This window comes from Lytechinus variegatus, chromosome 18, assembly GCF_018143015.1.
Source record: "Lytechinus variegatus isolate NC3 chromosome 18, Lvar_3.0, whole genome shotgun sequence".
NCBI lineage: Eukaryota > Metazoa > Echinodermata > Echinoidea > Temnopleuroida > Toxopneustidae > Lytechinus > Lytechinus variegatus.
Genome location: NC_054757.1, coordinates 5,888,312 through 5,901,308, shown reverse-complemented (window position 1 = coordinate 5,901,308; position 12,997 = coordinate 5,888,312). Strand labels below are relative to the sequence as shown.

At 38.9% G+C, this 12,997-nt stretch overlaps 1 protein-coding gene across 1 annotated transcript; it reads left to right on the top strand.

Annotated features, from left to right (window-relative positions):
• Nucleotides 1-201: 201 nt before the first annotated feature.
• LOC121431794 (core histone macro-H2A.1-like) lies at nt 202-11,140 on the top strand. The gene is made up of 7 exons (XM_041629498.1): nt 202-536; nt 3,993-4,339; nt 5,030-5,083; nt 5,448-5,538; nt 6,337-6,423; nt 7,844-8,018; nt 9,405-11,140. The coding sequence occupies exons 1-7, from the start codon at nt 335-337 to the stop codon at nt 9,571-9,573; spliced, it is 1,125 nt and encodes a 374-aa protein (XP_041485432.1). The 5' UTR covers nt 202-334; the 3' UTR covers nt 9,574-11,140.
• The last annotated feature ends 1,857 nt before the right edge of the window (nt 11,141-12,997 follow it).

Here is a 12,997-nt window from a genome sequence, read left to right as displayed (position 1 = left end):
TTATTTTTTTCCTTTTAACAAGTGAAATGAATCCAATAATTGATAAAATATACTTTGTTAGTTTTATTAAGTATTATTACATCCAAAATAATGATTCTTTAATATAATAAAAGGTTTATTAATATCAATAAATTATCTTTCAGAGGGAGGAAACATTTCAAATGAAACGGAAAGGACTACACATGTATGACCTTTGACATGGGGAGTGCTCGTAGAGGTTTTGCGATATAAATAATGAAATATTGAGATTGCTAGAGAAGAACTCACACGAAAGGAGCATAGAAACAAGGATCTCTGTTTTTCATTTAGGTGATTTCTCAATCAGAAGAAAACTATGTCTTCTAAGGGAGGTGGTAGAGGAGTACATTCGGGAAGAGGAGGGAAAACAAGAGGAAAATCGACATCTCGTTCGGCGAAGGCTGGAGTGTTGTTCCCTGTCGGCCGTATGGACCGATACCTCCGCAAAAGCACCCACCGCTACCGCATAGGTTCCGGCGCCCCGGTGTATCTCGCTGCGGTGATTGAGTATTTGACTGGTAAAAAATAAAGCTCATTTCTTTATCTCAAGTGTCATGGTCGTTGGCATTACACTCGTTACAATATATTCCCAAAGACTCTTTGAATTATCAGCAAGCAAATCATACATGACTATTTTTTTTTATCTCATATTTCAAATTTTAATTGAGGATCGTTTGAGCATGTTGAGGGGCCGGCTGACCTGAGGCTGAGGCCTGCAATGCTCTAATTTCTATGAATTAACGAAAGGGTTTTGACTCAGGGATTTTGATAAGAAAGGCTGCATTTTGCAAAATGGCTAAAATTCATTGTTTTTCCACCATTTTAAATCAGGTTTTTGTACGTGTTGCATGTTTTTTAAATTTGTGGTTGTCTTAGAATCATGCAGATACACAAATGTCAGGGCTGCCAACCTTTGAGAAGAGTTTGGAGTGAGACATTGCGAGGGAGCGAAGCGACCGAGGGGGGGGTGGTGTGGAAGGGGGGTGTCCCCCCTTCCACGGTAGGGAGCTTTTACAATTTTGCAATTCAAATGGTGCAATCTGGCACATACTTTTAACTCTGATTCCATAAATACATAAGGCAGGATTCAAATAGGTTAATTGATTATTTTTAATGAAGTTCACTTACCTTGAAAAAAAATCCACATTTTTAAGTGCATTATTCCATATCAACTCTCTTTATAATAGCAGTGAAACCTCAACCTGTGATTATCTGCTGCTCCCCAAGACGATACTAGAACAAGTGGTCATTATGATGGCTGTCCATACTGGGTGTCAATTAGCAAAGCCATTTCCCTACCTCTCATCCAGTTAAATTATTCTAATGGGCTTTGTTGTAACTGGAGGTTGCTCTCCACCGTCCATCTAAGTTAGGTCGGCGCTCGTTAGTGGTACAGAGACAGTCAGTGTCACCCTCAATCACACTCGTTTTAGAGAAAAATTTAATCAAAATTTCGTTCTCAATAGAATACACACAACATAGTTCATAGCACTATATCAATTTATACAAGCATCCTTCCAAAGTCATTCTTACTATCATAATAATGGCATATAAAGGATCTGATCAAAACATATTTTCAAGACAAGACAAGAGACAACTTACCTACCGGCTGAAATCTGAAGTAGAAGTATACTGAGTTGCGCGGGCGCCGGCGCGGCATCTCAGCGCCGTGCCGGTGCCTGCCGGCCGGGCCGGCCGGCTATCGCTTGGCATGGCTGCTGGCATTGCATTGACACTCGATCGCTCGTTGTGCCTCGTGCGCACAAAACCCCCGCTTCATAGTAAAATTTCGACGCCACCCGCACTCACACGCGGAATACAGTAAGCCAATCGCAACTCAATATCTTGTCTTTGCGCGGCAAACCGAAACCAATTTGCATTGATGGTATATTAGCTTTACGCTTGTGTGGTTAAAAACTTTGAAACTTTCGCCTGGCCGGGTTATATCCGATATAGGCTAATAAACTTTTTTTCTCTCTATTTTCGGGGTTCAGCGTGAGAATTCCTATGATCAGCGTGAGAGTGTGAGAATCGGGTGAAATGCGTGAGACTCACGCAGATTGCGTGAGAGTTGGCAGCCCTGAAATGTGCAGACAAGCATGACAAGTGGCACTGTGCAAACTTAAGTCTCAGGGGACCTTACCTGACTATACTGCTGTAGGCCTACTTTGGCAAAAGGAAGCAAGTTGCAAAAGTATCATTTGTTGTAAATGAGCAATGTGTGTGAAGATTTAGAATGGTTATTCAGTTATTACTGGTATGATGGGGTGTCCAAACTTCGCGCACTTTTCAAAAATATTCATCAGGCTTAATTTTGTCCACAAATTCATAATCTATACAAAACCAATTCAAGAAATAGTTACCACATTGATGGCAAGATCGTAAACTATAAAATCATGGACGAAAATGTAAAGTAGGTCACGGGGTTTCGCCGGTATCGCGATCTCAAAATTCTATTCCGATCGGCAAATGCGGGCTGTGCTGGAAAACCGTTCAGAAAAAGTGTGACCTAACTTCGCGCACCAAAGCTTTTGTGGAGATTTAAACAAAGACTCAAGCTCAAAAAGTGAAATATTTATATCAGATTGATGGCAAAATGCTATGGAATCGGTTAGTACTACATTTAACTCACATTTTTTATGATTTCTGCTTGTAAAATGGTGATATCGTGATGCTTGTTGCTTTCTTCAAAACGGGCGCTAACGGTGACAAATTTGCCGATCTTTTGCCAATATTTTCATGAATACTGGATTAATCCTAAAGAAACTTTCAGCGAAGGATAATTTTAGGTCGCTTTTCACATTTATGATGTCAGATTTTAAGGATATTGGCTAGTTTTGGAGATAATGACCGTCCGCGAAGTTTGGACACGCGCGAAGTTTGGACTCACCGCCATACGTTACCTGTACTACATGTGTATGGTAGTTACCATAATACCCAGGGAGCTCCGGCCTGCGTCGCGGGCAGGAGTCCACCGTGCATTTGATTTACCATAGACACGGGACTAGGGTAGATTGTGGTCTCAATAACTTGGAAAGAAAATTGTGAAAACAGAAATTATGCACTTACCACAATATGGATGAAGGTCTATCGTGTGGCAGCATCCTGACCTCAAGGCACAGACAGGAACCTCAAAAAAACAAGAAGCTCTCTCCTACCCCAGTCTCGATCGGCCATTTTGTAATGAATTTTGAAACAATTAGGAGGATATCGCGACAGAACTTTTCGTGTTTTTTTTAGGTTCCAGTCTGTGCCTCGATGTCAGGATACTGCCACACGATATACCTTCATCCATATAATCGTGGTAAGTGCATAATTTCTGTTTTCACATTTTATTTTCCTAGTTATTTTGACAACAATCTACCCTACTATAGTCCTGTGAGTATCCTGGGTAAATGCACGGTGAGCTCCCTGGGTAACCGTAGTTGTAGCGTTTTGTGTAACAGGCCCAGAGATATTAATTATGGTACCTTCCCATTTTAACTTCAAATGAATGAATTTCAACTACCCAGACCGACAAATTGTTTAAGTTGAAATCTTTATAAAACACATTTCATTTCTGGATGTATACGATGCAGGGCCCTCTGGGCATAAACGCATTGGGTACTTGACCTGAATTTTGCTGGGACCGGCAGGTGCAATACACCGGGTGAACACCCTGCATCTACTCTTTGACAAATAGTGTATTGGTTTTAACGTGCACAGGATGTGACTCTCCTACACATGGGACCAACATTTGCATCCTTTCCGATGGATGGAGAGTGTTTTCCAACTGCATTCACTCCTGCACTGAATACAGTGGTGAGGCACGCTTACACACAACGCTATAGCATCATACTTTTTTGTTAGACGCATTTCGGCATGTGCGGGACACGAACCCTCACGTTGAGATCTACGATCTTATCCAAAACATGCGCTCTAACTGACTGAGCTGTTGTGGTTAAACCAATACTGTAAATCTTATCCCATTTCAGCCGAGATTCTTGAGCTGGCTGGGAATGCAGCAAGGGACAATCGTAAAGCTCGTGTGACCCCGAGGCACATCCTACTGGCCGTCGCCAACGACGAAGAGCTTCACCACCTCCTCAAGAACGTTACCATTGCAAGCGGGGGTGTCCTCCCTCAAATTCACCCCGAGCTACTGACCAAGAAGCGTGGTACCAAGGCCAAGTCTGTCTTCGATCTCGGCCAGGCAAGTCCAAAGAGTCCTGTATTGCCGAAGAAACCAAAGACACCTGCAGAGAAGAAGCAGCTGCCTGTCGTGAAGAAACCTGTCCCCAAGAAAGCTGCATCATCTCCTGCTGCCCTTGGCAAGGGAAAGGTAAGGTATACAGGAGTCCGACTTCAGACGAATATAGGAAGTTCTCGTTTTCAACATTTTTATTCTGTACATGCTTTTGCCGTAACACCATGTAGGTTAGTCCACAAAAGAACTGTTGGTTTATCTTTCTGGTAGTAGCTCTGAAAAGAACTGTTAGTCTCGACGTTTCAAGCTTTGCTTGTCCTTTTCAGGTCTAACCTACATGGTGTTACCGCAAAACTCTCTATTTAGTCTTACCACCTTGCAAACCTTCAAAGCTCACACCTATTTTTGTATACAATAGGGACTATTTTTGCCTTCTTGATGATTTTCCTTTATTATGACTGTATGGTTAAGTTTATAAAAGAGGAGAAAGTTAATTGTTTATACTATTCTAAATGGAGTCTTTACACCAATTACCGTATTGAATATTTCTGCAAAGTAATCAATTACCAGGCACAGTATATGAGGTTTGGCTAAAGCAGGCAATCAGAATAAAGGTTTCAATAGTTTTCACTTTTATGCAATGATATCAAGGAGCCTATCAAAGTAATTAATATGTAGTTTTATACATCTTTCGTGTTTATGATATTTGATCTGTTTGGTTAGATTGTATTCTTTTCCATAAAATATGTCCATTTATACATGTACATGGTTTTTGGTTTAAAGAGAAATCAAAAAGATGTTTTCCTCTTTTTTGTATCTCTATAGAGTGCATCAGCAAAGTCCATTCTGGGGGAGAAAAAGTTATTCCTTGGACAAAAGGTAAGAAAAAATAGCTTCCATTTTCTAAGAACTTCTGAAAACTTGTTATGATATACATGTATATTTTGTTTTTCCCTTTCTACTGGTCTCTTTATTTTGAGAAGAAATTGTAAGATAATTATTCAATATATTTATGAATTTTTTTTTCCATACAAATGTCCATTGTAGATAAAAAAAATATGATTAACACAATGTGTTTTTACTCAACATTTCATCCCCAGCTAACAGTGAATAATTTGTTCATATTCATGTTAAGTCCCAAGCTAACGGTCAATACTTGTGTTCAAGTCGTCCTCACCTAACAGTGAACAATGTCACCAGCCAACAGTGAATGATGCGTTGATAATTGTGTTTAAATCCCCAGCTAACAGTTGTGAAAGGAGATCTAACTGAAATCACAGCAGATGCTTTGGTCCATCCTACCAACTCCACCTATGCGATGGCAGGAGAAGTCGGTCAGTATCAATATCTGCATGTAATGATTATGTGTTGGCACTCGACACAGTATTTGTTTTGAAAAATATGAAATAGATATGTTAAAGTACAATAACAGTTATTTTGATAATAATAATCTGCTTTTATATAGCGCTTAATACATCAAAATGACGTGTCTAAGCGCTTTACAGATATATTATTACCGCGGTCATCGGATTCAATCAGTCATTCCCGCACACAATGTGCACATCCTCCACTCCCTGGGGAGTATTCCAGTCAGTTGCCCATGAGGCGCACACAGTACTGGACTAACTACAATGACTACCACATCCTACCGGGTACCCATTTAGCACCTGGGTCAAGAGTGGCAAAATGTGGATTAACGCCTTGCCAAAGGACGCCAGACCGTGGTGGGATTCGAACACACGACCCTCTGTTTACAAGGCAGAAGTCAGAACCACTACACCACGACTCCTCCACTTTTAGAATAAATGATCATTATGTAACAGGGGAAACAATGCTATGTGTATGTAACAGTTTTGTAGTATTTTGAAAGTATAACAATTTGTTCTCGACAATGACGATGCTGCCAAACATGGCAACAAGTAATGGATCCAAACTAGATTTAGAACATTGAAATTCAGTTACTACTATTATGGTAAAGGAAAATCTAATTACAAGGTTCCTTGGAAGAAACATCCTTAAAATTTAATAAATTTACTAAACATGCCTATGTGTAACTATTAAAGTATAACATACAAATATGCATATAATTTTATATCCTACCTGTCATTATTATGATTATATTTTTCTTTCAGGAAGTGCACTCGAAAAGGTAGGAGGTAAATCCTACGTTGAGGAAGTGGTGAAGCTGCGAGGAGCTCAGTCTTTAGATACGTGTGGAGGTAAGGATTTTAAAGTTCCATGATTTGCTCCGGCGACAATCGCTCTGCTCTGAATTCCACATACTATTAAATCAAATGACCAACTTCAACCTTGGGTTGAACACTCTTCCCTACCCTAAACCTAATATAAAACCCTATTGCAGCCCTAACCCTAATCCTTATCTCACACAAAATTAAGCCCAGGGCAATTGTCGCAGGAGCAAATGCTGAGTCACCAATCCGACACCATAACCATATCTCAAAGCTTAGTTATTGATTGTTCAATTGATTTGTAGAAGTGATTGCACACGATAATAAATCGTAAAATAGCCTTAAAACAGACATGCTGAAGCTTTTCGACATGCACTTATCTGAGTAAAATAGCATGAATGACCAAAACGCAACGCAAAACTATATATAATAGAACCGAAAGAGACAATGGATGCTAAACAGCAAGCTGTCGAGGTTAACAATGTCAAAAAGCTTGAGTATGTACATTTTTTAAGGCTATTTTATGATTTTGCAGTAACAAGCACTTGATAATAATAATAGTATATATGCCCAGGGTAGCCTAGCCACTTAAATTCCAAAAACTGTTCTCTCAGCAGGCCCTGCTATTATTAATAATATAATGACTTGTAATAATGAACGCAATCATTCATGAAAGTCAGCCCTAAGCCCCTACGATCAGTTTAATACTAAGTTTTGTGTTTGTGTATGAAACAGTTTAGACAAGGGATTAGATATCGGGGGGGGGGGGACTGGAATTTTCCCCCCTAAAAAAAATGACATGCTATATGAGCCAAAAACAAACTTGACCATCAGAGTAAAAAAAAAATTGGTCCACTAATCACCTGAAAGGTGCAAAAAAAAAGATAAAAACTTTGCTCAAAGAAGAAAGGATTTTTTTTTTGCAGCAACCCAAACTTCCAGGCCCCCCCCCCCTGTGTATCTAATGGTGCGTCCCTAATGTTGTCCCTTTAGACTGCATGTTCACACAAGCCCTCTGATGCAAAACAAGTGGAAACTCTCTTGAATCGGCTTGCCAGTGGTGTTCACTGACAGCTGTTACAAGCTACTGAAATCAGCCCACCTGATTGGCTAGGAGCAAAGTTGTCAATGATAATCACCGATGGCACTTGTCATGAAATGCTTCACAATTGCATAATGTATTTTTATTTTTTCTATTTTTTCTTATGGAACACCCTTTTAGCATATTTCATGGATTAAACGCTATATAAAAGCCTAAAATATGGTCTTAAGTTACAAGAGAGCCCCTATTAATTGATATATGTACTTTTGAATGACAGAATTTGAGTGAGACAATATATTGCATACAGATATGATGGATAATTTCTGCAAAATTCAGTCGTATTCAGTTGCTTTCATTCAAAGCTTTAAAAAAAACTTTTTTTTTCTCTGAATTCTGTATTTTTTTTAGCTGCCATCTGCCCTGCCCACAATCTTCCAGCCAAGTATGTAATTCATGTCAACAGCCCCAGCTGGGGAGGGGCTGGTGCTATAAGCAACCTGGAGAAGTGCATCAAGAATTGCCTGGCTCTAGCAGACGAGAAGAAAATCACCTCTATAGCCATTCCGTCCGTTAGTAGCGGCAGGTAAGTCATTGACGAGGAAATATTCAGTTGCATACCCGTTTAAGGTGGAATTGACCATTGCCCTAATAAAAGCAGAAAATAACAGCTTGAAAGTAGTTTGGTAGTTTGAAAAAAAAATGGCAAAAGCTTGCAGAGTTACCCGGGGTTGTTTTTCTCCAAATTTTGTTTTTATGATTTCATATGCCAGCTGCTCTCCTATTTAATGTTTATTATGCATGATTCCTTAAAGTGTTATCTCAGAGTTAACCAAATTTTGATAGGAGTAACATTTATGTACTTTTGTACAGTACATATAAACCAAACATTACATCACTAAGTACTTGCTTCTGCAGAAATTGCTCAAACTGAAAAAGCGTGTGTGAAGCAAAACATAAAACTGAGCTTCAAATCTTTCCTTAAACTTAATCTTTCCTTGATCTAACCCTCTTCATCCTCACATGATTCTGAAATAATAACCATGTCATAACCCTAACCCTCGCCTTATATCTTCTGAGATATTATCGGAGGAGTAGTTGTCATAAGAGCAAATGTTGTGTTCCCATTATTACATCATGTCATCTGGAATATTTTGCATTTCATGATTACCGGGTATTGAGATCCTCCACATTTTCCAAGCAAGTTATTTTTATTCGTAAAATGCTCATGTGCAGGTGTGTATATATACTCCTCAAGAAAAAGTTTGGAAATCTGAGTTTGGCCATTAATTTCTCAAAACTCCCAATTTTACACAATTCATATTTGAAATCATTCAAAAGATCATTTAATTTTTTTAAAAGAGGTACCCTACATGATATGATTATTCTTCACATGGAGGTGCAGTGCCTTGAAATGTGGGGCAATTGAAAACTCAAAAGTTGCAAAATGACACAATATTGAAAGTCACTGTTCTTTTTTTTTTTGTGGTGATGAGTGAGTTTCTCAGCGGTTTCTTTTGTTTTCATGCACCTTAACCATGTTAATATCACATTAATATGGACTCAAACACACCTCTGCACAAGCAAACACAATCATAACAAACAAACAAATAAGCATGCATGGGTTTTTCAAACCATGTTATCTCACAGATCTCCATGTTAATGTTGATGTTAAGGTGCATGAAAACAAAAGAAACCGCTGAGAAACACACTCATCACCATGGAAAAAAGAACAGTGACTTTCAATATTGTGTCATTTTGCAACTTTTGAATTTTGACCTTGTCCCACATTTCAAGGCACTGCACCTCCATGTGAACCATAATCATATCATATACGTTTTTAAAGAGAAATAAATGATATATTCATTGGTATCAATCACACATTAATATTCACTAAAACTTAGGAGGTATGGATCAATGTCAGATTTCTAAACTTATTTTGAGGGGTTTATATATCTATCATTCTTTTCAGAGCTGGTTTCCCAAAGCAGACCGCAGCTGAGACTATCCTCCGTACCATCAGCCACTACTTCGTGTCAGTCATGGCCTCCTCCCTCAAACAGATCTACTTTGTTCTTTACGACCAAGAGAGCGTTGACGTCTACGTCACAGAACTCAATAGGCTCGAACCCGATCAATGAGGGGGTTCGTTGGACCAAACTTAGAGGATATTAGCATCTTAGCCAAGTTGTACATGTTTGTATATCTCTTTTGTCATTTTCTATAGAGTGGTTTAACATTGAAAGATGTCGGGAGGGTGAGATACGAGTACGTGATTTCTAAACTCTGTACATGCAGTATGTAGTCCCACTAATTGAGGTGTGTTCTGGAAAGAAGCTTTATTGTTTTTCACACAAGTAATAGGAGATTTGATATAAAAGCTTTGAGAGTTTATGGATACCGGTAAATTTGTCAGCTCCCTTGTTTGATTGCAGGCCGAGGTTGTTCGATTGATCTGCATTAAAACATTAGCCAATGATTTGGTATTAAGAATGCATACGTCCAGTTGAGCATTTCATGGAGTGTGAGTCCCTGACATTTCCTCTCAGCCAATCAGATTCAAGCATTTCATTTTCAGTAGCTTGTAACAGTTAGTGATTTTTCACAAACAAGGCGCTTCATGAAATGCTGCTATCACTAACAACCTCATTTCATGTGTGAGCCATTGTGATACTTGTCGTGACCATCTCACAATCCTGATGGCACTTTCTAATGCTGCATCTTACAAATGCTGTGCATTCAATTAAATATTTCTTAAGATGTACATTCTGTTGTTAAAATTACGTCTAGATTTACAAAATGATATTCTCCTGTAGGAACTAAGTCCAAATGAGATTAATAAACTGCTGTGCTTATCTATTATTTTTAAGTAAATTACTTTCTTTGATCCCCAGAGATGCCTGTATGTTTTGCTCTTGAAGTTATCATTATAAAAGTCAATCCAATTTGCCGATATGAAATATGATAATTTAACAATGTAGTACATGTAGCAGTCTGTTTTGTTTCATATGAGTATGGTAACCAGTGTTGTTACGGCACGTGGAAAGAGGATTGTTCATTCAAAATGTATATTTGATATCTTACCTCTTTTTAAATGATCATGAAAGTGAGCTTTTTTGATGTACAAAATTGTGATTTGTATTTGTAGAATTTCCCTATTTTTGATGTGCATTTATTGATAGATCACGTCAGATATTAGTGTAAATGTAGATGAGATACTGTACTTTGAGAGCGTAAGCCTTGTCAGGAGACAAGAAAGAGTCTAGACTGCAAATATGAGTGCGTTCACCACAATATGAATAGATCATAGATATGGTTAGATATTTTTATTATTATTATTATTAATAATCATGACGCTGATTAAGTTAGAGGAATATCTTGTAATGCCAATGCTGCTTGAAGTTGAGTTCTTTTGCTTTGGTCATTTTGTCTCGCATAGCAAAGTGAGACTGAAGGCACCGCTTTTCCAACGGCAGCGGCGGCGTCAACATTGAAATCTTAACCTAAGGTTAAGTTTTGAAATGACACCATAACTTAGAAAGTATATGGACCTAGTTCATGAAACAAACTTGGACATAAGGGTTATCAAGTATTACTGAACGTCCTGCCAGAGTTTATGGTCACATGACTGAGGTCGAAGGTCATTTAGGGTCAATGATCTTTGGCCATTTTGGGGGTAATTGTTTAATTACCATTGTAACTTTGAATGTTTATGGATCTAGCTCATAAAACTTAGGCATAAGTGTAATCAAGTATCATTGGTCAAATGTCAATTTGGGTCAATGAATGTAGTAATATATCATTGTATGAATAGTGTTTTTGTGAATTATTTACCGGTAATAGTTTTCAAAGTTGGCACTGCTGATATATTCAATCGCATAATGCAGGCGAGACTGCCAGAGACGCTCCACTTGTTATAAAATCAGAGACTTGTCAGCTTTCTTGGAGAATTTGACACTCCTTGGATGATCATAGTGTAGTGGGTGTCTACCTGGGGGGGGGGGGGGCACTCGACTAAAAAAGTGGTAGGGGTGTGCCACGGGCGAGACAAAAAACAGGGGCCTTGGAGCGGGCTTATTGTAAAAAGGAGGGTCCTCGGAACGGGCTTCAGAATTACAATTTTGTGAAAACGGGGGTCCTTGGAACGGATCGCCAGCGTGTGAGTACTTGCGTATGCACCCCTATGGAACGGGTATGCGTGCATGATGCAGCCAGCGCGGCCTCTGCCAAGTGCGCTCCGACGATGGTCGGACAGCGCTCGGCGGCCGTTTTTCACCAAACTTGCAGCAGATCAATGCGACCGGACGGCGTAACGAAAAATATGCGAAGCTTTGGAGCGGATTTCTGTCTTCTTTTTTCTCAATAAGAACAAAATGCTATGCCTTGGAGCGGCTTTCTTTGTTTTTTTTTTCTCAAAAAGACAAAAATGCTATGCCTTGGAACGGAAATTTGGGTGTAAAAATGGGGGTCCCCTCGGCGGCACATACCCACTATGCATTATATACTGAGTGCCCCCCCCCCCCCGGGTGTCTACCATCTAGAATAGAATATCCTTTCATGCACAGCAGATCTTCTTTGGGTACCCTAGGTTGAAAGTCATATGATTTGAATCAATAGAGCTAAAGAAATCAAGCAAAACACTTCAATTTTCATCAAAATTGTATGAAATTAACGAAGTAAGGATATGCCGTTTTCAAGTTTTTGCGTTATTTTAGTGAAACAGGTCTATGCGAGTCATCTGCATTGGACAAATTGATATGTCTGTCTTCCCAATTTTTCTTTTGTGTAATATTTGAAATTCAAATTATTCTGTATTTCCTGCTCTAAATCGGAATTGATGCAATCTCATTGAGGCAAATTCTATTTTCAACTTGGCAGTCTCTCTATGTAGGGAAAAGTGAAGTTCTGATTGAAGGATAGTGGAGACTTGTAATCATCATCTCGCTCATTACACATTCTTGCTGTTTTCCCCCAATTCTGATGAAATTTGACTGTTTTGCTTGTATTATTTTACTGTATTAATTCCAACCATATTATTTCTTAGCCTGGAGTACTGAGTACCCCTTTTTTGCTGTGTATTCTCCCTCATGCATTCGTAATTCCGAAGCTTCGTTATTCTGAAGGTTCAGATATTCCGAAGGTTCGTTAGTCCGAAAACAAAATGAAGTTCGTAATTCCGAAGGTTTGTTAGTCTGAAAACAAAATGATTAACGAACCTTATTTCGTTTTCGGACTAACGAACCTTTGGAACAACGAACCTTATTTCGTATTTGGATTTACGAACCTTCGGAACAACGAACCTTACATGTATTTCATTTTCAGATTAACGAACCTTCGGAACATCGAACCTTATTTCGTTTTCGGATTATCAAACTGTCAGAATAACGAACCTTCGGAATAACGCCACAAATGTTCGGATTAACGAACCCTTTAACGTTTTTGGATTAATGAACACCGAGGTATAGGCAATTTACGTGTTTCGGAATTATGAACCTTCGGAATAAAGAACCTTCGGAATTACTAACCTTCTGAATCACGAAGTGTAACCGTATTCTCCACCTATGT

What these genes read in the sequence shown, in the direction of transcription:
- LOC121431794 (XM_041629498.1), top strand. Translation starts at nt 335, where the DNA reads ATGTCTTCTAAGGGAGGTGGTAGAGGAGTACATTCGGGAAGAGGAGGG. An exon ending in GGTGATTGAGTATTTGACTG is followed by an intron (nt 537 to 3,992) that starts GTAAAAAATAAA and finishes ATCCCATTTCAG; the next exon opens with CCGAGATTCTTGAGCTGGCT. An exon ending in GTCTTTAGATACGTGTGGAG is followed by an intron (nt 6,424 to 7,843) that starts GTAAGGATTTTA and finishes TATTTTTTTTAG; the next exon opens with CTGCCATCTGCCCTGCCCAC.